The sequence below is a fragment of the Schistocerca piceifrons genome, chromosome 1 (assembly GCF_021461385.2).
Source record: "Schistocerca piceifrons isolate TAMUIC-IGC-003096 chromosome 1, iqSchPice1.1, whole genome shotgun sequence".
Lineage (NCBI taxonomy): Eukaryota > Metazoa > Arthropoda > Insecta > Orthoptera > Acrididae > Schistocerca > Schistocerca piceifrons.
This window is the reverse complement of record NC_060138.1, coordinates 1,006,740,630-1,006,766,092: the sequence shown is the minus strand read 5'-3', so window position 1 is coordinate 1,006,766,092 and position 25,463 is coordinate 1,006,740,630. Positions and strand designations below refer to the sequence as shown.

At 41.7% G+C, this 25,463-nt stretch overlaps 1 protein-coding gene across 2 annotated transcripts in view; it reads right to left on the bottom strand.

The window, feature by feature from the left end:
* Positions 1-5,466: 5,466 nt before the first annotated feature.
* The window catches only part of LOC124795426 (deformed epidermal autoregulatory factor 1), a 62,517-nt gene continuing 42,520 nt past the window's right edge, over positions 5,467-25,463 (bottom strand). For both annotated transcript variants that reach the window (XM_047259456.1, XM_047259463.1), the window contains exons 8-10: positions 16,236-16,387; positions 6,630-6,732; positions 5,467-6,527 (exon numbers count right to left, since the gene is read on the bottom strand). In XM_047259456.1, coding sequence (XP_047115412.1) covers positions 6,312-6,527; positions 6,630-6,732; positions 16,236-16,387 — 471 coding nt within the window. In that variant the 3' untranslated portion in view covers positions 5,467-6,311. The remainder of the gene's footprint in view (positions 6,528-6,629; positions 6,733-16,235; positions 16,388-25,463) is intronic.

Here is a 25,463-nt window from a genome sequence, read left to right as displayed (position 1 = left end):
CCGTTATTAAGGCCAAAGGCAGTTGTTCTTGGTACTGATTTCTCAGGATCTAAGCACCCAAATTGCGTGAGAATGTAATCAGTTGTCAGTTCTAGTATAATATATTTGTCCAATGAATACCCATTTATCATCTGCATTTCTTCTTGGTGTAGCAATTTTAATGGCCAGTAGTGTATTAATTTGTAGTACAAGTTGTATCATTAACAGACTTTTTAATTTTGCACATCCAAAATAGTACCCAGATGGATCCTTTTGTGTGGAAAGCAGGTACTTTTAATAATCATATTATTCGTTGCTGCAAATTGGCATAGTAAGTCTCCGTTCTCATTGTTTTCTTGATGTAGTGAATATTTCCCAGAAACTCCATACGGATGTTCATTCCTCCCTATTTATGCATTAAAGTCTATTACTAGCATCAGGTCATATTTCTCAGACTTTTCGCCAGCACTATTGGCTGATATTGCCAAAGCTTCAGCCTCCATTGCTGGTGGTGGAGTGGAGTTAAACTCGCAGGCGCACATCATATCTACGTGGTGTGCCAATGTCCGAGGGTTTTTCCGATGTCATTACCACTGCTGTTTTCCCCTTGCTAGCTGCAACAGTTGTTTGCTGCAGCATGGGAATCCATGATCCAGTCACCTTGAAGCTTTCTTCTATCTTGTTGAAGCTGTTGTCATGTTTGTGTATTTCTGTAGCTTCCCTGAACAAGCGGGTGTAATAGCTCTTACGTACAGCAAGAGCTTCAGTGTTTAAGAATTTTACTGTAACACATACTCCGCCTCTAAGCTGGTCCTAGGCTGTGTTCCAAAAATGAACAGCATAGAGACAGAACTGATGACACTTTCTACAGGGCCTGACCATCATTTTTCAGGACAATGCTAAAGCACATACAGTGCAAGCTGTTATTTGGTTCAAATGGCTCTAAGCACTATGGGCCATAACATCTGAGCTCATCTGTCCCCTATACTTAGAACATCGAAAAAGCCGTCCGACATTGGCACACCAGACAGAAGCCAAGAGGCAATTTGTCAACAAATGGCTATAAAAGCTTTAACAATTTTATATTTTATAAACCAATTACAATGTAAGTTAATGAGGGGCAGTTTTAGTTTCAATTAGATGTCTTAAGTCATTGTACACATTGACATCTCCAAGACTGTACCATAGGATGTTGCTAGAGAACCAAAACAAGATAGTGTAGCCCATTGATAAAGTGGGGTTCTGTGCAGAAATATTTTTTTTGGCAGCAGTGGAAATGTTACAGCAATGTCAGGTCAATTCAAAGGACTTCTTTACCCATCTTTAATGGTCTGACAAAGTTGCCACATTTCTGTTTCTGCCAAATTCAAATTACCAAATGATCCACCAATTTCTCAATGGACTGTGCCAATTTTTATTTCCTAATGGCGCGCTATAGTACCGTGAGAAGATCAATATGTGCCAGAACTGCAGGCATGTACCTGCAAATAATAAAAATAGTCAATACTGTTTATAGTGACAGTGTTAATGTATTGGCTGTAATAGCGAAATCTAATAGTTCTCTCTAAATTGTACACAAACACTATATTTAACAAAAATCTCTCAGCATGACCTCACTTATTGCAACTTATAATATAAAACAAAGTACTTTTAATACATTTTCGGAGAAATACACTGATCAAAAGTATACGGACACCCCCAGAAACATACATTTATCATATTAGGTGCACTGTACCAGGCACTCCATATCAGCGACCTCAGTAGTCAGACATTGTGATAGAGCAGAATGGGGCACTCCGTGGAACACAGACTCCGAACGTGGTCAGGTGATTGGGTATCACTCTTTTCACGTCTGTACGCAATATTTCCACACTTCTAAACATCCCTAGGTTCACTGTTCGATCTGATAGTGAAGTGGAAACATGAAGGGACATATACAGCACAAAAGCAAACAGGCTGTCCTCGTCTGTTGACTGACAGACCACCGATGGTTGAAGAGGGTTGTAATTAGGCAGACATCTATCCAGACCATCACAGGAATTTCAAACTGCACCAGGATCCACTGCAAGTACTATGACAGTTATGCGGGAGGTGAGAAAGCTTTGATTTCATGGTCAAGCGGCTGCTCATAAGCCATGCATCACACCGGTAAATGCCAAACGACACCTTGCTTTGTGTAAGGAACATAAACAATGGACGATCAAACAGTGGAAAAACTGTGTGTGATGAATCGTGGTACACAATGTGACCATCCGATGGCATGGTGTGGTAATGGAAAATACCAGGTGAACGTCATCTGCCAGTAAGTGTTGTGCCAACAGTAAAATCCGGAGGAGGAAGTGGTGGTGTTATGGTATGGTCATGTTTTACATGGAGGGGGCTTGCACTGCTCTGTGTGGCACTATCCCAGCACAGGCCTTCATTGGTGTTTAACCACCTTCCTGCTTCCCACTGTTGAAGAGCAATTCGCAGATGGTGACTGCATCTTTCAACATGATCAAGTACCTGTTCATAAAGCAAGGCGTATGGCATAGTGATTACACTACAATAACATCCCTGTAATGGACTGGCCTGCACAGAGTCCTGACCTGAATCCTACAGAACACCTTTGGGATGTTTTGGAACACCGACTTCATGCCAGCCTCACCGACCTACAGCGATACCTCTCCTCAGTGCAACACTACATGAAGAATGAGTTGCTATTCCCCAAGAAAACTTCCAGCACCTGATTGAACATATGCCTGCCAAAGTGGCAGCTGTCATCAAGGCTCACAGTGGGCCAACACCATATTTAATTCCAGAATTACCGATGGAGGGTACCACGAACTCTTAGGTCATTTTCAGCCAGGTGTCTGGATATTTTTGATCACATAGTGTATATCTGCTATAACGTCCAATGTAAATTGTTGCTTATGTATATGAGAATGATAATTGAAACCCTCAGCTGCAGACAGGTGTTTTTGACGTACCTCAATGGGGACAGTTGAAAATGTGTGCCCCGACTGGGACTCGAACCCGGGATTTCATGCTTACATGAAAGACACTATCAATCTGAGCCACCAAGGACACACATGAATAGTGTGACTGCAGGGACTTTTCCCTTGTACGCTTCCTGTGAGACCCAAATTCCCAACTGACCACAATCTACATATGTAATGTTCCTAATAGATACTTTGCCCATCCACTCATTACTCGTGCCCATTAAGGTGACTATTCCCGTAAGAGTTTGGGCAACCTGAGTACATTCACACAGATGAAGGTCAATGCCTGGGTAGCCATTTAACTATATATGAAGATAGTAACTTTTCGAAAGAACAGATACCATTCATGACCGTGCAGCTTCTATCAGGAGCATTACTTATGTATATTGTGGACAGGTGGGAATGTGGGTATAACGGGAAGCGTGCAAGGTGTAAGTCCCTGCAATCACGCTATTCATCTGTGCCCTCAGTGGCTCAGATGGATAAAGCGTCTGCCATGTAAGCAGGAGATCCCGGGTTCGAGTCCTGGTCGGGGCACACTTTTTCAGCTGTCCCCATCGAGGTATGTCAACACCACCACCTCTCAGCAGCAGAGGGTTTCAATTATTTAATTATTCTAGAGAAGCTGCACGGTCATCAATGGTATCTTATTTCAAGAACTGTTACTATCTTCATATATGTATTTGGGGATTACTATCAACAATGTAATGCTTATTTCCAAACTCTTGTTACCTGTAGATTGTTGACTTTAAATCGGGCATCAAAACGATTGCAAAATGCATCTGCATACCTTAAATGCAAAAACCAAATGAAAGATAACTGATTACCTCAAGTAGAACAGTATACTGTAGTTTTCATTACTTTATTGCATTTCAACATTAAATCAACTGGTTAAAAACCCAAACAACACTGTGTTTTCTGTGACTTGAGAACTAGAAAATTAAATTCCAATATGTGTTATTTTTTTCAAAGTACAGAAATGGAATAACAGAGTATTTTTATTGATGTTTTGTGGTTGTGTGTGTTGGATATTTTCACTTTAGGTACAATATGTCATCTCTCTCCTACAACATCTTAAAGAGAAACAGAAGAAGAAAGTGTACGTCTTCGAGTAATTTATGTATAGAACCCTGTCTTTTCATTGTGGTACTGTCGATTAATTTTTGTCATACAACAACTAGAACACAGTTGTGTCTTGCACGACTATTATACAATACGGCACTTTTAGTAAGCTTTTAACAGGTTCAACATTTTCTCTCATTCACTATCCAAGACTGGCTTCAACATTGTTTAACAGTTTATGCTAGTACACTGTTGCTACTTTCTTCACTTTTTGAAGGTTTTTACATTTTGATGGCATTTTATTGCTGTATGTACTGCATAAACATATGAGAAGGTCCTCTTCAGTCCCTCTCCACAAATACTGTGTTGTAAATATTGTACGTGTACTGTATTTTTGCAAATTTTTGAGGTCATAACTATGGCAGCCTAAAACATACTCATGCAAAATTTTATAAAAAAAAAAAAAAAGAAATGAAAAACCCAGTTGTGTGACTATTGGCTATATCAACCATAAACTGTTGGTCCCTCTTGAGGAGACCAAATTCTATAGCTTCCTCTCCATATTGTAACACTTAATTCCAGTATGTAGTACTTTAACTCCATGTTCATTTATTGTCCATATCTGTTTCTACATTTGGAAGTTCTTAGTATTCAACATGGCTATCTTGAGCTTCCTACTTACCGACACATACTAGTGTTTTTTCTTGCTACTTACCTACTTTACCATACAACAGAATGAAAAGCAACATTTTTAATTCATTATATTTACCTTAAAATACTGTTTCCAAGTTAGCCTTATCTCAATCCAGGAACAGTTTTTTCCACACATCCTTCAGAAGGGTCTCGACACTTGCTACCAATATATCAATGAAGAGTTGAGTTCTCAGATTTACGCAGAAGTGACTAAACACATCTGTTCTTGTTTTACACCAATTGCTCCGCATTTACAAAAGTTGTCTAACAAATTTTCAGTAATCTGAATCACATTGCAGATACATAAAAATTAAACATTTTATATACTTTGAAATATTTCTTAAATAGAGATGTTTGCAGCAATTCTTTTACACAATGAACAATTAAATGTCAACTTTTGAGAGAATTTCATGGAAACACTACTTCCCTTCTCTGAAGGGACCAAGCAACAGCAATAACTGGATGTATGAATAAAGTCGCCGGACATTATTTTACACAATTCCTTAGGCAGCCTTTGAAAATTCATAATACCCAATTGTGAACACTTCTGATGGAACAATATCTGCAATAGAAATAAATAGTTTAAAGCTATTTCTTTAACTGCAATTTGTCTTGTTGCAAAATGGTATGGTGTATGGTCACTTCACACAAGTGACTAAGAAATCTTGAGCAATAACAAACTGTATTGATAGTTGTAACTATTCAACAGTCAAGTAACTGAAAATGTCAGGATTCCATTAAATACAAAATCTGTAAAAAAATTTTTTTTTATTCTGATCAACTTTGGAATTTAGCTGAAGTAACTTCTCAGTTTTTCTCTCACACAGGAGCATATCCCAAGACATTGAGATACCTGCATCACACAGTGTGCTATTAAAGAGGTCCTTTCATGATAAACAATGTAGTAACTACCACAAATAAATAATAAATATAAATTTACATTTACAAACACACACACACACACACACACACACACACACACACACACACACACACACACAGATTAAAAAGTTTACATTACAATCACAAAGCTGCTCTCCATAACAGATGTGTATCACCATTGTAATCAAATAATAGAAACACAAATGAATTGCACATTTTCACAAAGCTCTACCAGTTGCCACTTAAGTATACTTTTAACCAGTTTTACAAGGATACAATGTGTACTAGCCAAAAGATAAATGTTTTATAAATACATATATAAAACAATATAGCAAAAAATGTCCTTTACATTCGTGTAAAACAGATACAAAAAAAAATGTACCAACAATGAAGAGCAGTTAACAAACTGACTAATTAGAATTCATAATTCAACCAAAGGAAGAAGCAGGTCTCACTTTCCATAAAAATATTCTCATATGACTAGTAATACTTTTAACAATACTTCTGGATTGTATTCACACAACACACGTAGTAACATTTGTGCATAAAATTTTTAGATTGTACATATATGCAACATGTGCAAATTTTTTTCTTTGAAAATCATATGGACTAAACAGAAAACATCCATCATGATCAGCACACACTAACACAGCGCAAAGATCACAGATACCTCAGACGTAAGTTAGCATTATTGGCACCTTCAGAGTGAATAACTCAAGTATTACATTCACCATGTCCTAGGACTTGATCAGAACTTTCAACAATTAGCATTATTGAACTAGCTGGTTGTCCAATACTATTATCAGTTGCATTCCGAACACATTCCACTTGATGACTTGTCCAGTCTTTACGCTGACAAAATGTTGAGCAGTATGGTGTACGACGACACAACGAGCATTCTGCAAATGCTTCTCTATTGCAGTTAGCACACTGGAAGCAAACACCTTCTATTAGAGCCATTTTACGCACTTCAATTCATGAAAAAATCATTAACAACAATTTCTGAAGAAATATATAATAGCAACAACTAACCTTTTTTGTTTCATTACCATCTGTCGTTGGCTGGAGGCCTACTGTTTCAATTGGGTCCACAATATGGACAGGCAGATTATCTGACCTTTGTTCAAAAACAGCCCTGCGACATCAATACATAATATTGAACAGCTTAGCATTTACTACAAAATAATAATTACAAATTTGTTCAGTTTAAAAATAAATCTTTACCAATACAGCAAGAACACAACAAGGCAAAATAAGCCACAATAAGCATATGAACTATATTTACTGCAAGAAAACACAGACAATCTCATAAGCAAAAGGAAGTCAAGAAATGTGTTACTTAAAATTGGCACCAGCAATGCAACACAACAGAATACAGCATGACCTGCCTTTGTTTAACAACTGAACAACACTAGCCATAAAATGTTCAGAATAACAAACGGAATAACACACACTCATTGACAAAGCAGCCTCTGGAATGTTAATGCCTCATTTACAGCAGGGAAAAAGAGGGGAAGGAGGGGGGTGGGATGACTCCATGCTGTAAATGCTAGGGAGGGAATTCGTCCCTAAATGGCTCACAGTACAGAGAGAAAAATTTATAAGTGGAGGTCAAACCCCCAGGGGGAATAAAATGCCAAAAAGGAAGAATGAGAATGAAAAGGCAATGGGAACAACAACCAGAACAAATACAAAAAAGCTGGTGGATAGCCAGATCAACAGCAGTAACACCGACAAAGAAGGAGGACCAGAGAAGGAGCGAGGACATGTAGAAACAGGCAGACAGATGGAAATGCAGTCTGGGAAGGACGAACAGGCTGCAACAGCTTGGCGTCCCAAGTGTGCCACACGTGAACCATGAACAAACTACGAACCCCCTGGGGGAGCGTGTCTGCACGTGTGTCACGAAGGTAGGCCTGCACTCGCTACTTGCTCAACTCAGCAGAGAAACTACATTTCTACACCTATTAAACTGTTAACTAGGTGGGTACGTACAAAGGAGAATTGCATCTTTTACTGGACTCTGCTATTATGGAGTCCTACAGTGATCAGAAGTGCCTAGGCCTACTTATAATTTGTTGTGGCTGTACTGGGGTACAAACATGTCAAAATGATTATCAGTTGCATAAGGCACCACTTCTTATATGAAATGAGGACTTAAGCAGAAGAGACTAAATATTATAAACAAGCTGTTATACCATATATATAAAGTACTGATCTTAAATTAAATTTTGTTGTTGTACCGTTAATTAGTGTGACTTCATAATAGCAGATTCCAGTAGAAGACTGGATTCTTGTTAGTATGTACATGCTCAGCTGCGAGTTAACAGGTTTAGAAAAGCATTTTGTCTGCTAAGCTGAGCGAGCAAGTTCAGGCCTACCTCTGTGACATATGTGCCGTAGCCTGTCTTTCTCATGGGTCTCGCCTGGCATCATGTTTAGTGTCAACAACGAAGTACAGAGGAGGTAGTGTTATGGTACAAAAACAAACTTTATTGCCGATTACTGGTTTCGGTAAGCATGGTTACTGTCTTCAGACATCAATAAAAGGTTATTACATATCTTCTATAACAGCTGTGCAACAGCTTCTAGAACATTGCCATGTGTCCGAGGATTGAGATCAGTGATGCCAATGCAAGTCAAGGTTACAACTACAATGTACAGAGTAATTCGCACAATGCTTGTCCCCCATATTGCACACTACTGTGCACTTCATTGCAGCCACAGGACCCCTAGGTTCATTAATGTAGTGATGCACTGGCTACAGTGAAGTGCACAGTAGTATGCTGTAAGGGGGACAAGCATTTGGCTATCACTGTGTATAGTGGTTTTAACCCTGACTTGCCGATGCGTTATTCATCTCACCCCTCATACACCTAGCAATGTTTTCGAAAGAGTACTTGTACTGTTTGTATAGGAGGTATGTAATAACCTTGAGATCTGAAGATGGCAACCACACTTAACAAAACCAGATCAACAACAAAGCTTGTTTACAAATAATCTTGGGTAGTGCACCTTACGTCAAGTAATCATTGCAGTTTGCCCCCTTACAACTTAAGATGGGTAAACTAATGAAAATTTTAGATTTGTTCGCTGGTTGATGTAAAAGAGGGGGGAAGGGACCAAACTACGAGGTCATCGGTCCCTTGTTCCGAAAGAAACAATGCCACAAGGGTGAGAATAAGACAATGAGACAACACAAAACAAAATGAAAGGAAAAACCACAACGACTGAAGGGAAACTACACTGAAATGGACAAAAGGGGACAATAAAACCACAAAGATGCAAGAAACAGGTAGAAGAGGTTAAAACAAGAAAGCAGGTTACCATGGCTGGCTGACCATGAGGATAAAAAGGAAAAGTCAGCCACTCTGCAAAAACATTAAAACCTCCCCACCCTGAAAGCACTAGGGTGGCGGACACATAGGAACAAAGGTCATGTGCTAAAATTTAGAGCAAATGCCAAAACTCCCCCTCACGAATAAAACATAGAACTAAAGCTGCTGTTGACGCACTGTTGCCTAACACCGAAGATAGTGTGCTGGGAAGGTTATAAGTCCACTGCAGAGTGGCTAAAAGTGGGCAGTCTAGCAAGAGATGGACAACCATCATTCGTGAGCCACAGCGACACCGAGGTGAATTCTTGTGACGGAGGAGGTATCCATACATCAGCCACGTGTGGCCAATGTGGAGCCGACAGAACCACAGAGTCCCTGCGAGAGGTATGCACGGAGGTCTTCCACACATTCGTAGTTTCCTTAATGGCACACTTGTGCATACTGAGGTTATGCCATTCCACCTCCCAAAGCCGTAAAATCTTGCGGCGTAATATTGAACACAGGTCAGTTTCAGAGAAGCTGATCTCCATAAGAGGTTTCTGCATAGCCTGTTTGACCACCCAGTCGGCAAGTTCATTGCCTGGGATTCCGACATGACCTGAGATGCAGATGAACACCACTGAACGACTGGACCATTCCAGCAAATAGATGGACTCCTCGATGCTCCCTACCAAAGGATGATGAGGGTAGCACTGGTAACCAGCTTGAAGACTGCTCAAGGAGTCAGAACACAGGAGAAATGACTCACCTGGGCATAAGAGGATGTGGTCAAGAGCATGAGATATGGCCACAGCTCTGCAGTGAAAACACTGCAGCCATTTGGCAAGGAGTGCTGTTCCACATGCCCTCCATGAATATAGGCAAAGCCAACGTGACCATCAGCCATCGAGCGATCGGTGTAAACTACTTCATGGCCCCAGTACATGCCGAGAAGCTAGAGGAAGTGACAGCGGAGAGACGCAGGGTTAACAGAGTCCTTAGGGCCACGTGAAAGGTCCAGGCGAAGCTGCGACCTAGCTGTACACCATGGTGGTGTTTGTGAATGAACCTCAAGTATAGGTGGTAAGGGCAAGGACTCTAGTTCGGAGTGAAGGGATCGCACACAAACTGCAATTGGAAGCCCTGACCTGGGCCGCCAATGCGGGAGATGAACCGCTGTGGGCAGGAAAAGCAGACTGTAATTCGGGATGTGCAGGATAATTACAAACGTGTGCAACGTAACTGGAGAGTAACTGCGCACACCTAATCTACAATGGAGAGACTCTGGCCTCCACCAGGACACTGGTCACCAGACTCTTCCTAAAAGTTCCTGTCACTAGGCGAACACCACAGTGGTGTACTGAGTCGAGTAAACGGAACGCTGAGGGTGCCGCTGAAACATAAACCAGACTCCCGTAGTCAAGGAGGGATTGAACAAGGGATCTGTAGAGCTGCAGCAGTGTAGAGCAAACTGCACCCCACTTTGTGTTGCTTAGGCAGCAGAGGGCATTGAGGTGTTGCAAGCACTTCCACTGAAGCTGACGAAGGTGAGGAAGCCAAGTCAATCGGGCATTGAAAACCACTCCTAAGAATCGGTATGTCTCCACTACAGTGAGTGGATCGTCATTAAGGTAAAGTTCTGGTTCCGGATGAACGGTACAACACCAACAGAAGTGCACAACATGACTTTGTCGCCAAAAACTGGAAACCGTGGGCATGACTGCGTCTTGTGGATGGCTACCTGTAGGTGCTGCTCAGCAACACCAATATTGGTGGAGCAGTACGAAATGCAGAAGTTGTCTGCATACAGAGACAGTAACACAGACGGTCCTACAGCTGCTGCTATACCATTAATGGCCACTAGAAATAGAGATACACTTAATACGGAGCCCTGAGGGACCCCATTCTCCTGGATATGGGGCGAACTATGAGAGGCACCAACTTGGACACGGAAAGTACGAAGCGACAGGAAATAGTGGATAAAAATCAGGAGCGGGCCTCACAGTCCCCACTCGCATAATGTAAGGATGATGATGTCGCCAGGTCGTGTCATATGCTTTTCGTAAATAAAAAAGACAGCAACCACCTGTTGGCGCCTGGAAGAGGCTGGATGACAGACTCGAAGGACACAAGTTTATCAGTGGTAGAGTGACCCTGGCGGAAGCCGCCCCGACATGGAGCCAGTAGGCCATGTGACTACAGGACCCGACCCAACCGCCGACACACCATATGTTCCAGCAGCATACAAAGAATGGTGTGGTTCAAGGGCCAATAGGTATCCACATCAAGTGGGTTTTTACTGAGTTTAAGCATCGGAATGATGGTGCTATCCCACCACTGTGATGGAAAGGCACCACTGCATCAGATCCGGTTGAAGATTACGAGGAGATATCACTTTTAGTCAGATGACAGATGTTTTATCATCTGACTGTGAATCCAATCTGGCCTAGAAGCAGTGTTGAGGCAATGTGCAAGGACAATGAGGAGCTCCCACTCCGTATATGGGGCGTTATAGGATTCATTGTGGCATGTAGCGAATTAGAGGACTTTCCTTTCCGTCCGCCTTTTGAGGATCCCAAAGGTTGGGGGTAGTTTTTCGACGCAGAGCCTCGAGCATAGTGCTCAGCAATCTTGTGTGTTGGTAGACAACACGCCATTGATGTCAATGCCAGGGACACCTGTTGGAGTCTGGTACCCAAAGAGACGTCTGATCTTCATCCAGACTTTGAGAAAGTGATGTATGGCATCCAATGGTCGAGACATATCTCTCCCAACACTCCCGCTTCTCTCCTTTGATAAGCTGGCAATCGCACGCTCTGAGCCGCTTAAAGGCTATGAGGTGTTCCAGGGAAGGGTGCTGCTTATGTTGCTGTAGAGCTCGCCGACACTAATTGCCTCAGTGACTTCTGGCGACCACCAAGGGACCACTTTCGCTGCGGGCACCCAAAAAGAGTAAGGGTGCGTGTTTTCCGCTGCATTAACAATTGTTGTAGTCACCTGCTCAACCATCACATCGATGATACCATATGGGGGAGAGTTGACAGTGACCCCAGAGGTGAAAGTTCTCTGCCTTGTTTAAAGCCCATCTGGGCAAGTGTCCGTGGGCCTGACACAGGGCAGTGACAGGAAGATGGGGAACTGGTCACTACCACACAGGTCATCATGTGACCTCCAGCAGATAGATGGGAGAAGTCCTGGGCTGCAAATAGATAAATCAATGGCTGAGTAACTTCCATGAGCCACACTGAAATGTGTGGCGGCCACAGTATTTAAGTGGCAGAGGTTGAACTGAGACAGTAAAGCTTCGCCATCTCTGCCTGTGTCAGTAAGCACGGCGCCACCCCACAAGGGGTTATGGGCGTTAAAATCTCACCAAAATAGGAAAGGTTTTGGGAGTTTATCAATCAGGGTTTATCAATTCAGGGGTACTGCACCACCTGAAGGAAGATATACATTGCAGACAGCCACAGCTTCAAGAGGGGTCTGAAGGGTCATAGTTCCACAACAGACCGAGTTTAGAATGTTTCGCAAACTCCACCTGACACTCCATTATAGTCTCTACAGTTGCTGTAATATCCCTTATAGCCATGGAGGGCGGGGGTCTGCACTGCTGGGAACCAGGTTTCCTGGAGGGCAATGCAGAAACCAGGTGTAAAGCTTAACAGTTGCCGAAGCTTAGCCAGGCGGTGGAAAAAACTGCCGTTATTCCACTGGAGGATGACGTCATTGTCAGACTAGGAAGGCATGGAACATTCAATGAGGCAATTTATGCCTCAGGGTCACCTGCAACCACAGATTTATAGCCTGAGCAGTCTATATCCATTGTGGCTGACGGTCTGGCAAGATCTAGGTCATCAGTGGACGCCATGATCTCTACCTTATCCACAGACGCAGAGCTTTTAGGTAGCGGTGGTGTGGGTGCCACCGCAATTTCCTTGGTCTTAGGGGTCTTCCTTTTGGACTTTTCTCTCTGCTCCTTGGGTTTCTCTGGCTGGGAGGGCTTCACTGATTCAATCTCCAGGACTGAGGATGATCGTGAAGCCCTACGACCAGCTGCTTTTGGACACTTCAGCCACTGGCAGGAGATTTCTCTGGCTGAGAAGTGGGGACTGGTGTCCACGATGGTTGGCGGGGGACAGTGCTCTAGAGGTAGGTGGTACAGGAGAAACAGGGGAGGGGAGGTGGGGGAGGAGGGGGGGAATTGCCCCCCACTAAGGGGGCAGGTGTAGCCTTTTGCTTCACAGCCGACTGGAATTCGCATAACTGATGGGGGCTACAACTGTTCTCATAGCAGTGGTGTATGAGGGGGTCATAGCGGCAGGATGTAGGCAATCCTATTTTCAGTATAGGTCAGTCAGTCCAGGGTCTTTTATTCCACGATTTTCCTCTCTTTCTGTAAAATCCTGCAGTCTGGCAAGCAAGGTGAATTATGCTCGCCAGGCACATGATGTATTGGGATGTGATGGACATCCACAATCTCGACATGTGACGCTGGAAGTACAGCGGGAAGACATATGGGCAAACTTCCAGCACTTAAAGCACTGCATCGGGAGAGGTATGTACGGTTTGACATCACAGCAGTAGACCATCACCTTTACCTTCTCGGTTAAGGTATCACCCTCAAAGGCCAAGATGAAGGCACCGGTGGCAACCTGATTATCCCTCTGAACCCGATGGATACGCCGCATGAAATGAACACCTCACCGCTCTAAATTTGTGTGCAGCTTGTCTTTATCAGACTGCAAAAGAAGGTCACTGTGGAATATAATACCCTGGACCATATTTAAGAGCTTATGTGGTATGATGGCAACAGAAACATCCCCATCTTGTTACAAGTGAGAAAAGCCCATGACTGGGCAGAGGATGCTGTTTTTATGAAGACAGACCCAGAACGAATTTTGGACAAGCCCTCTATCTCCCCAAACTTGTCTTCTAAATGCTCTACAAAAAACTGGCTTCATCGAAACAAAAGAGTCCCCATTAGTTCTCGTACATACAAGGTACCAGGGTGAATAAGGTTCACTGCCATCCTTTGTCTGGCGTACCTCCCATGGTGTGGCCAGGGAGGGGAACGATTTAGGGTCTTACTTTCTAGCATTGCATTGAGACTTTGAACACTGACTGCTGGTGTCTGACCACCAGCAAGTCATGGTGTGGTACACTTCATCGCACGTCATCCAAGCTGATGCCACCTACTCCGACCAGGGATCCTCCCCATAGGCGTCATCCAGCCGCATCAAAAGTCACCTGGCAGGATGGCCCTTGCCTAGAGTCATGAAGCCCCAGGGCATATGTGGGGAGTTAACAGCGCATGCATCAGCAGAGCGATCCCTGTGTTGTCAGGAGGCTACAACCAACAGGGTACATGACGGCCCCACCACAACGGACTTGTTACCATGCTGGATATGAGGTGCAAAGAAGTCCATGGTCATAGTTGGCGGGAAGCGACACCGCGTAGTGCATGGTGGAAAACTCACCCAGGAAGGTGTCCTCACCCAAGAGATGGAGAATGAGCTGGACTGCAATGCGACGACAAGAAAGTGGGCTAAAGATCTCTATGTACGAGAGACATGATGCACCATGTAAGCTGCCCTTCCCCAATTGGCTCACTCTTCGGGAAAATTTTGAAAAATGGAGGTCAAACCCTACAGGGGACCATCACAAAGGCCAAAACTTTCGCGACTCCTTGTAGTCGCTTCTTACGACTATTTTAATCTCCAGACCCACAGGGGGTTACAGTTTGTGCTGTCTACAGTGGATGAACAGTTCAGAAACATTGAAAATGCAACCTTTTGTAAATCAGCATCTGTGAGGCAATGGTTTGTAGACCACAACATTCCTGAAATGGGCTGGCCTGCCCAGAGCCCCAACCTGGACTATGAAATACTGCAGTTCCTCCAGACATTCGAACACCTCTCTCAAAGTTTTCTCCACCAAGTTCAAGCTGTCATGAAGGTTAAAGGTGGACCCCACCAAGTTCAAGCTGTCATGAAGGTTAAAGGTGGACCCCACTCAGTGTCCACTAATAGTTGCCCATCTACTTATATAAGGTAATGTAGTTCTAGTCTGCCTTATTTCGCATTTGTGTGCTGCTTTGAGGGTAATTGTATACAGTAAAATGATCTGAATTGGGGACTGGCCACTGGATTAGAGAGTAACTTTATACCTAACACCAGGTCTGTGACCAAGAATTTCTGCTCAAATGCTGGAATATGGAGTGTGTTATGAATTGAAAGTAAAATAATGCATGTGTTTGTAGTTTTGCACTCATTTTGCACACACTTCAATATCTAAAGAGAAATCGCCCTAAAGGATTCTTCAAAATGTAATGAGGCATTTGGCATAAAGAACAATATCCCATCATCTGTCAACTCTGGCATGTAGCTGCCTCTTCCATCCATTTTTTCCCCTTTTCTTCTTTACACTCTGCACAAAGATTATGGTTATGTATCATTCAGGCTGACTACACTGCCTCTGGAAGCTTCAGATTTTATTTTATCCACTGACATTCTTCTTTGTAGCTGTAATTTGTACCTTGCGAGTAATAGGGAAAAACTGAATACTAAGACACTTTACCATCACATTTAGTGGTACAAAAGCTAGGCAGTCGAAGGCAAAAAGCACATTAATACATCCACCATATATGGTACTGATTGATTGCAAGTCTGACACAGTGAAACATATTGCAACTCTCAATCACTGTTCACAAATTATGCAGAACCAATGCAAAATGTTCTGGTAATACATTTTTGGCACTGATACTTAATTCAGATGTGATGCATGTAACATTATCTCCTATGATTATGTCTGACAATCATACATAATCTCCAATGATTTTTTATCACAGGTTTGGCTTCCATACATCCTTGACATACTAAAATTATGGGATTCACTTGCTCCAGCATCTGTCTCTATAGGGAAAGTCTTCCACTTGTTTCTTCTGTACCTGTTTAGCTGAATAAATTAATATATACCACAATACCGAGTGACTGCTGGCTGGTTTCCTTCATTATAATAAAATATCACTCAAAGGGCATAAATGATCAGTGTTGCCAACTTACAAAAATGCTGCTATCCATTATCTTAACAGCAATTCTTACATGTCAAAGTTAGTACCAACTTCACTAGCTGAACACCACCTAATTTACTTATCCCCTTACATTCCTTCATAAATCCTGACACTTTTATATTTTATAAAAATTTTGTTCTCCTTGGATACAACAGCTCTAAGTTATGGAAAGAAAACAACATGGTTTTTAAAACATTATCAGCTATTTTGGTTTTTCTCCCATAACTTAATATTTTACTGCAATAAAATTACCTTGAACATGCAACTTGAGTTTCAACTCTTGCTGCCAATACAGCTTGGTCTTTTGCATCCTTAAGTTTGTTCATTTCTCTTTGGTAAAGTTCCTTTGTATCCTCAAGAGTTCTCCGGAAGCAATTAGCCAGCTTTGTAATACGGCCTGCCATCTGCAACATAAATCATTAATATTAAAAAACACAGTATTTGGGGAAGAAGAATAACTAATTATTGAGATACGTAATTTTGGAGCCAAAAAATAAATAGTTGCCTAATATGGAAGTAAATGGATCTGATGGGATACCTGTATGTATAACTGCAAGTTCAGAGCTGGTTTTTTCACTTTAGTAAATAAAGTCTTTCCAAAAACAAACAAGGGAAAAGCCAGGATGGAATGTAGCAATATTAGAGAAGGAAAGTTGCTACTCACCATATAGCGGAGATGCCGAGTCACGATAGGCACAACAAAAAGATTCACACAATTATAGCTTTCAGCCATTAAGGCCTTTGTCAGCAATATACACACACACACACATCTGCAGTCTCATAACTGAAAAGACTGCAGACATGAGTGCAAGTTGTGTGTGCGTGCGCGCGCCCACACATGCGTCTGTTGCTGACAAAGGCCTTAATGGCCGATAGCTATAATTGTGTGAATCTTTTTGTTGTGCCTATTGCGACTCAACATCTCCACTATATGGTGAGTAGTAACTTTCCAAAAACAGTATTTTATACCAGGGATAAACAGAATGCAGCTATGTTTTAAAAGAATACCCTTGTATTTTAATATACTGGAAGTTCTAGTTGAAAATTACAAATTATTTAGTAATGAAGGAGACGATGCACCAAAAGGCAGAAGTGCTGCATCGACAGGCACTGTCTCTAACTTATATTCTGAGAAAGTCTGTCAAGTCGGGGTCCTGATACAGAAAATGTTATAGTTTAATTAGCTAGATAAAAAAATCTAGCCACCAAGCAGCAGCAGCAGCAGCAGCAGCAGCAGCAGCACATACAATAAAGGCACAGAAATCTTCAAGCTCTCTTAACTAGTGGCTCCTTCTCACAGAAGGTTTGAAGGGGAAGGTACTGTTCAGAAAAGCCACCCAGAACCCTGGGTTAGGGGGAATTTTGGACGGGATGAGAAGGAAAGACTGATTAAGTCTTTCCTGACTGGGTTCTGGGAGACTTTCCCAAACTCTCCTCATATCATATCATACACTCCTGGAAACGGAAAAAAGAACACATTGACACCGGTGTGTCAGACCCACCATACTTGCTCCGGACACTGCGAGAGGGCTGTACAAGCAATGATCACACGCACGGCACAGTGGACACACCAGGAACCGCAGTGTTGGCCGTCGAATGGCGCTAGCTGCGCAGCATTTGTGCACCGCCGCCGTCAGTGTCAGCCAGTTTTCCGTGGCATACGGAGCTCCATCGCAGTCTTTAACACTGGTAGCATGCCGCAACAGCGTGGACGTGAACCGTATGTGCAGTTGACGGACTTTCAGCGAGGGCGTATAGTGGGCATGCGGGAGGCCGGGTGGACGTACCGCCGAATTGCTCAACACGTGGGGCGTGAGGTCTCCACAGTACATCGATGTTGTCGCCAGTGGTCGGCGGAAGGTGCATGTGCCCGTCGACCTGGGACTGGACCGCAGCGACGCACGGATGCATGCCAAGACCGTAGGATCCTACGCAGTGCCGTAGGGGACCGCACCGCCACTTCCCAGCAAATTAGGGACACTTTTGCTCCTGGGGTATCGGCGAGGACCATTCGCAACCGTCTCCATGAAGCTGGGCTACGGTCCCGCACACCGTTAGGCCGTCTTCCGCTCACGCCCCAACATCGTGCAGCCCGCCTCCAGTGGTGTCGCGACAGGCGTGAATGGAGGGACGAATGGAGACGTGTCGTCTTCAGCGATAAGAGTCGCTTCTGCCTTGGTGCCAATGACGGTCGTATGCGTGTTTGGCGCCGTGCAGGTGAGCGCCACAATCAGGACTGTATACGACCGAGGCACACAGGGCCAACACCCGGCATCATGGTGTGGCGAGCGATCTCTTACACTGGCCGTACACCACTGGTGATCGTCGAGGGGACACTGAATAGTGCACGGTACATCCAAACCGTCATCGAACCCATCGTTCTACCATTCCTAGACCGGCAAGGGAACTTGCTGTTCCAACAGAACAATGCACGTCCGCATGTATCCCGTGCCACCCAACGTGCTCTAGAAGGTGTAAGTCAACTACCCTGGCCAGCAAGATCTCCGGATCTGTCCCCCATTGAGCATGTTTGGGACTGGATGAAGCGTCGTCTCACGCGGTCTGCACGTCCAGCACGAACGCTGGTCCAACTGAGGCGCCAGGTGGAAATGGCATGGCAAGCCGTTCCACAGGACTACATCCAGCATCTCTACGATCGTCTCCATGGGAGAATAGCAGCCTGCATTGCTGCGAAAGGTGGATATACACTGTACTAGTGCTGACATTGTGCATGCTCTGTTGCCTGTGTCTATGTGCCTGTGGTTCTGTCAGTGTGATCATGTGATGTATCTGACCCCAGGAATGTGTCAATAAAGTTTCCCCTTCCTGGGACAATGAATTCACGGTGTTCTTATTTCAGTTTCCAGGAGTGTATCATACCATACCTCACCATCCTCTTTCCCTCACTTCTTTTCCTTCCCTTTCAACCCTTTTGCCATAAGGAGAAGCCACTGGTTCCAAAAACCTGCAAATCTATCTCTGTGTGTTCTCCTGCCACAGATTGACTAGAGTTTATCTATCCAATTACAATAGAAAATGATACAGAGAATATGAGAGTTACGTAGTGGTACAGAAGAATTTTACTTTGTTGAGGATAGGTATTTCTGCAGTGGTGTTCAGATAATGGTTTAAGATTTGAACATCAATTACAGGGAGGGCAATGAAAAAATGAAATGATTGTATGGCATTTATTGGCCGCCGTATTGAAAGTCTTTTTAGTTGACGCCACTTTCATGTCGATGATTAAAATGATGGACACACAACACCCAGTCCCCTGCCAGGAATCTAACCCAGGCCCCCTTGCGTGGTAGGTGGTAATGCTACCACTACGCTACAGAGGCAGACAGGGAGGGCAATGATTGAGAAGGTCTCAATGCTTGTTGGCATGCAGCCATAATATATTCATAGGCAGGGGGTATGGTATAAATAACATACATCATGAACTTTTTGTGCACAAGCTTAGGTCACCAGATCCAGCCGATGCGAGTTCTGATGCTGAAATCCATACAGAATATTATTCCATACTCAAGTATGGGGATAATTAATTCTTTACAGGGGAAGAAAAGATTATTTCTTTGCTGTTTAAGGATTAAGGGTGGCAGAGATTTTCTGAACTGAAGGGCAATAAGCCTCTTGAGTAACAGACTGCTTGCTTTTCAGGTGGATTAAGTTTCAAACCCATGTTCTGCACCCACTCTGATAAGACAAGTAAATCAGCATTTACACACTGGACTGCTGTGCACAGGTTTATTAGACTTGCACTCAGATATAATTGAAGGTCATCAGCACATAACTGATATTTGCAAATGGGGAGAATAGTTTACATCATTAACAAGTAATGGGCCCAATAATGATCCTTGTTAGACCACTCATACTGCATCCCTCTACTGTGGCCCTTTGTTCCCAATCCAAAGAGCTCTTAACTGTCCCCTGTCGATCCATTTCTTACTTCACTACATCGGTCACTTTTGTAACAGCAGTCACCCACGCTGTGATTTTACTGCCGATCAGGCTGGTATTCGTCTGAAAGGTTATTCAATGTTAAAGTCATTAGTAAGCTGTTCATGAATTATTTATTCTACAATCTTAGATAAATGCTGACAGAATGCCAATGGGCCTATAGTAGAGAGGATGTTTGAGAGATTACTTCTTGTGTAATGGTTTTACGAATCCTTACTCCGGGCCATTAGGAAGAGGCTGAAGGTCAATGAATGGTTAACAATGTTATTTTGGGCAGTAGCAGATCAACAAGGAAACTAATCATTTACACTTTCATATTAACATATCCTGCAGCTGACAAACAAGTTCTTGTAGCTGACTTCTTGAGTGTGTTACAGTTTATGGATACAGAAATAATTTTTGTTTGTTACAAACACTGATTTTTTAAGGTAATACTGATTTAGATCCTCAATAAAAACTAGATGTTCAACTGTGGATTTGAGTATCTATGATTAGACCTTAGATTTTTCCACAAGACGACACCTGTGAAAGTTTATCAGACAACATGTGGGGTGTTTTTCTCTGTAACTTATAAAATAAGTGAAAGGGATATTTATTTAGATAGGTCAACACGAGATACTTTTTCCGCAGAGCTAGAAACAAATTATTCCAAAAAAGATATTTCTACAGAAGTTATTAGTTAGTATAAAAATAACAGCTGCTGAAATATTTCCAAAATTCATTGAGCAGCCCCAGTCCCACACTGCATCATAGCACGATATAATTACTTTTACAAATTTATTTTAAGTTATTTTCCCCAATGTTACAGCAAGCAATAAGTTAATAGTAGTAGTGTCATCATCATCATCATCATCATCATCATCATCATCATCATCATCATCATCATCATCATCATCATCTACTACTACTATTATTATTATTATTATTATTTCTTTCTTTTCTCAGACGTTATGTCTGGTCAAAAATGGAAAGTAACGCGGACCTTGATCAAGCATGACTTCCTTTTAACTGTACGGTATATGTTACATCGCATTCAGGAACTTTCAGGTAATTGAGCAAGTGTCAATAATTACAGATTTCTGTAGTTGTATATATAAGTTTGGATTTAGCTGTATTGCATTGATGTACTGGTGGATATTGTGTGGTATGATTCTTGTAGTTGATAGTATAATTGGTATAATGTCAACTTTATCCTGATGCCACATGTCCTTGACTTCCTCAGCCAGTTGGATGTATTTTTCAATTTTTTCTCCTGTTTTCTTTTGTATATTTGTTGTATTGGGTATGGATATTTCGATTAGTTGTGTTAATTTTTTCTTTTTATTGGTGAGTATGATGTCAGGTTTGTTATGTGGTGGTGTTTTATCTGTTATAATGGTTCTGTTCCAGTATAATTTGTATTCATCGTTCTCCAGTACATTTTGTGGTGCATACTTGTATGTGGGAACATGTTTTATAAGTTTATGATGTAAGGCAAGCTGTTGATGTATTATTTTTGCTCCATTGTCATGTCTTCTGGGGTGTTCTGTATTTGCTAGTATTTTACATCCACTTGTGATGTGATCTACTGTTTCTATTTGTTGTTTGCAAAGTCTGCATTTATCTGTTGTGGTATTGGGATCTTTAATAATACGCTTGCTGTAATATCTTGTGTTTATTGTTTGATCCTGGATTGCAATCATGAATCCTTCCGTCTCACTGTATATATTTCCTTTTCTTAGCCATGTGTTGGATGTGTCTTGATCGATGTGTGGCTGTGTTAGATGATACGGGTGCTTGCCATGTAGTGTTTTCTTTTTCCAATTTACTTTCTTCGTATCTGTTGATGTTATGTGATCTAAAGGGTTGTAGAAGTGGTTATGAAATTGCAGTGGTGTAGCCGATGTATTTATATGAGTGATTGCTTTGTGTATTTTGCTAGTTTCTGCTCGTTCTATAAAGAATTTTCTTAAATTGTCTACCTGTCCATAATGTAGGGTTCAAATTAATGATATCAATACAATAGAGGGAAACATTCCACGTGGGAAAAATATATCTAAAAACAAAGATGTGACTTACCGAACGAAAGCGCTGGCAGGTCGATAGACACACAAACATACACACAAGCAGACATATTTAAATATGTCTGCTTGTGTCTCTATATGTGTGGATGGATATGTGTGTGTGCGCGCGCGCAAGTGTATACACGTCCTTTTTTTTCCCCCCCTAAGGTAAGTCTTTCCGCTCCCGGGATTGGAATGACTCCTTACCCTCTCCCTTAAAACCCACTTCCTTTCGTCTTTCCCTCTCCTTCCCTCTTCCCTGACGAAGCAACCGTTTGTTGCGAAAGCTAGAATTTTGTGTGTATGTTTGTGTGTCTATTGACCTGCCAGCGCTTTCGTTTGGTAAGTCACATCATCTTTGTTTTTAGATATAAGTCCATAATGTAGGTTTTTTATGTCGATAAATCCCCTTCCTCCTTTCTTTCTGCTTAATGTGAATCTTTCAGTTGCTGAATGTATGTGATGTATTCTATATTTGTGGCATTGTGATCGTGTAAGTGTATTGAGTGCTTCTAGGTCTGTGTTACTCCATTTCACTACTCCAAATGAGTAGGTCAATATTGGTATAGCATAAGTATTTATAGCTTTTGTCTTGTTTCTTGCTGTCAATTCTGTTTTCAGTATTTTTGTTAGTCTTTGTCTATATTTTCCTTTTAGTTCTTCTTTAATATTTGTATTATCTATTCCTATTTTTTGTCTGTATCCTAGATATTTATAGGCATCTGTTTTTTCCATCGCTTTTATGCAGTCGCTGTGGTTATCCCATATGTAATCTTGTTTAGTGTGTTTTCCCTTGACTATGCTATTTTTCTTACATTTGTCTGTTCCAAAAGCCATATTTATATCATTGCTGAATACTTCTGTTACCTTTAGTAATTGGCTGAGTTGTTGATTTGTTGCTGCCAGTAGTTTTAGATCATCCATGTATAGCAGATGTGTGATTTTGTGTGGGTATGTTCCAGTAATATTGTATCCATAATTTGTATTATTTAGCATGTTGGATAGTGGGTTCAGAGCAAGGCAGAACCAGAAAGGACTTAATGAGTCTCCTTGGTATATTCCACGCTTAATCTGTATTGGCTGTGATGCGATATTTGAATTTGTTTTGATATTAAGTGAGGTTTTCCAATTTTTCATTACTATGTTTAGGAACTGTATCAATTTAGGACCTACTTTGTATATTTCCAATATTTGTAGTAACCATGAGTGGGGTACACTATCAAAAGCTTTTTGGTAATCAATGTATGCATAGTGTAGCGACCTTTGTTTAGTTTTAGCTCGATATGTCACCTCTGCATCTATTAACAGTTGCTCTTTACATCCTAGTGCTCCTTTACAGCAGCCTTTTTGTTCTTCACTTATAATTTTGTTCTGTGTTGTATGTGTCATTAATTTCTGTGTAATGACTTAAGTTAATATTTTGTATATTGTTGGTAGGCATGTTATGGGGCGATATTTTGCTGGGTTTGCTGTGTCTGCTTGATCTTTAGGTTTCAGGTAAGTTATTCCATGTGTAAGTGTATCAGGGAATCTGTATGGGTCTGCAATGTAACTGTTAAATAATTTAGTTAGATGTGAATGTGTTGAGGTGAATTTCTTTAGCCAGAAATTTGCTATTTTATCTTTTCCAGGGGCTTTCCAATTGTGAGTAGAATTAATTGCTTGGGTGACTTCCTGTTGCAAAATTATCACTTCAGACATTTGTGGTATCATCTTGTGCATATCTGTTTCTGCTTGTATCCACCGTGCATGCCTGTTATGTTGTACCGGGTTTGACCATATGTTGCTCCAGAAGTGTTCCATGTCTGTTATGTTTGGTGGATTGTCTATTTTAATGTGTTTGTTATCTACTGTCTGGTAAAATTTCTTTTGGTTTGTGTTGAATGTTTGGTTTTGTTTCCTTCTATTTTCACTTTTTTTGTATCTTCTAAGTCGTTTGGCCAATGCTTGTAATTTCTGCTTCTTTTCATTTTATTGCATTATCACTTCTTGTTGTGAGATTTTACCTAACCTTTTTTGTTTTTTTTCTGACATTTCATTTCTTATAAATTGTGTTAGCTGTCCGATGTCTTTTCTCAGTTTTTCTATTCTGATCTGTAGCCTGTGTTGCCATGCTGGTTTTGTGGGTTTCTTCTGTGTGTTGGTTGGTTCTGATCTCTGCCTAGCGTGTATATTTAGTGTAGTGAGTGCCCCTATATAAACCAGTAGTTGTAACTCTTCCATAGTTGTGTTTTCATTTATTTTGTTGTGTATGATTGTGTTGATAGTTTTTATTGTTGTTTCAACTTGTGTGTTATTTGGTGGTCTATGCAAGAATGGTCTAATGTCTGTATTTGTGTCTTTGTATTCTATATATGTCAGCTGAAATTTTTCTTCTATATCTAACGTGTGTGTCACTTCGTGTTCTATTTGTGCTTGTTCTGGTGGCTGTCTTAAGATTTCGTTTTCCTCTGACTGTTTAATTGATGCATGTTGTTCTTTGTTTGTTTGCCCTGTAATGTTTTAGTCCATTACTGTATTTTCTTCTTCTTCTTATTGCACATTATTTTGTTCCAGTATTGTTGTACTTGTTTGATGTTTTCTAATTCTGACTGGGGTATCCTGTTATTTTTGATTATTACACGGATCTGATCAGCTAGTTGTTGTTCTGTTACAAATTTTAATTCTGGGTATCTGGTAATAAATGTTGTGCATACTTGTGATCTGTATCAAGTTGTGTTGGTTCCTAGGTTTGTTGCTTGGTAATAACAGAACATCGATTAACTTCATCTGACCATCTCATCCTCTGTCTGTTTTCCTTCTAGGGTGGTTGCAGGAAGCATATCCTGCAAAACACCTCTATTTGGATTTGAATCATTTTCCAGTTGGCTAGCAGTATCGTTACCATTTTGGGCAGGCATAGGGTTGAAGCGTTGTCCCCGACCATGACGGCGCTTGTCCGAGGCTTCTTTAGTTCTGTCCTGAACCAACTAATCACACTAAAAGGGGAGTTAGCCCTATTAGTGGTTCGTTCTTTTTGTCGCCTTTTACGACTGGCAGAACATACCGGAGGCCTATTCTTTTCCCGGGCCTCCACGGGAATTATTATTATTATCATTATTATCAGAACCACATGTCATTCCTGGCGAACTGTCTCATCATTGACAGGTGAAGGCCAAGTTGAACAGATTTAAAATACCCACAGTCCAACCCCATGACAATTCAGTTTCCAATCACATGCTTTACTGCTGGATCACCTGGCCCAACTGCAATGGGTTACAATTTATGAACAGAATATAATCTGTTTCTATCACCTAACTGATTTACTTCGGCCATCTGTGTAAAAATAAATTTACATCAAATTGCTATTAATTTTATGTAGGGAACTAGAAAGGTGCAAAGTTTTAGGGGTGGCTGCTGCATACTGTACAGAATTCACTATGTTCAGATGAATGTTCTGGTGGCAGACTGTTTATTTAAGAGAGCTGTTCAAACCAGT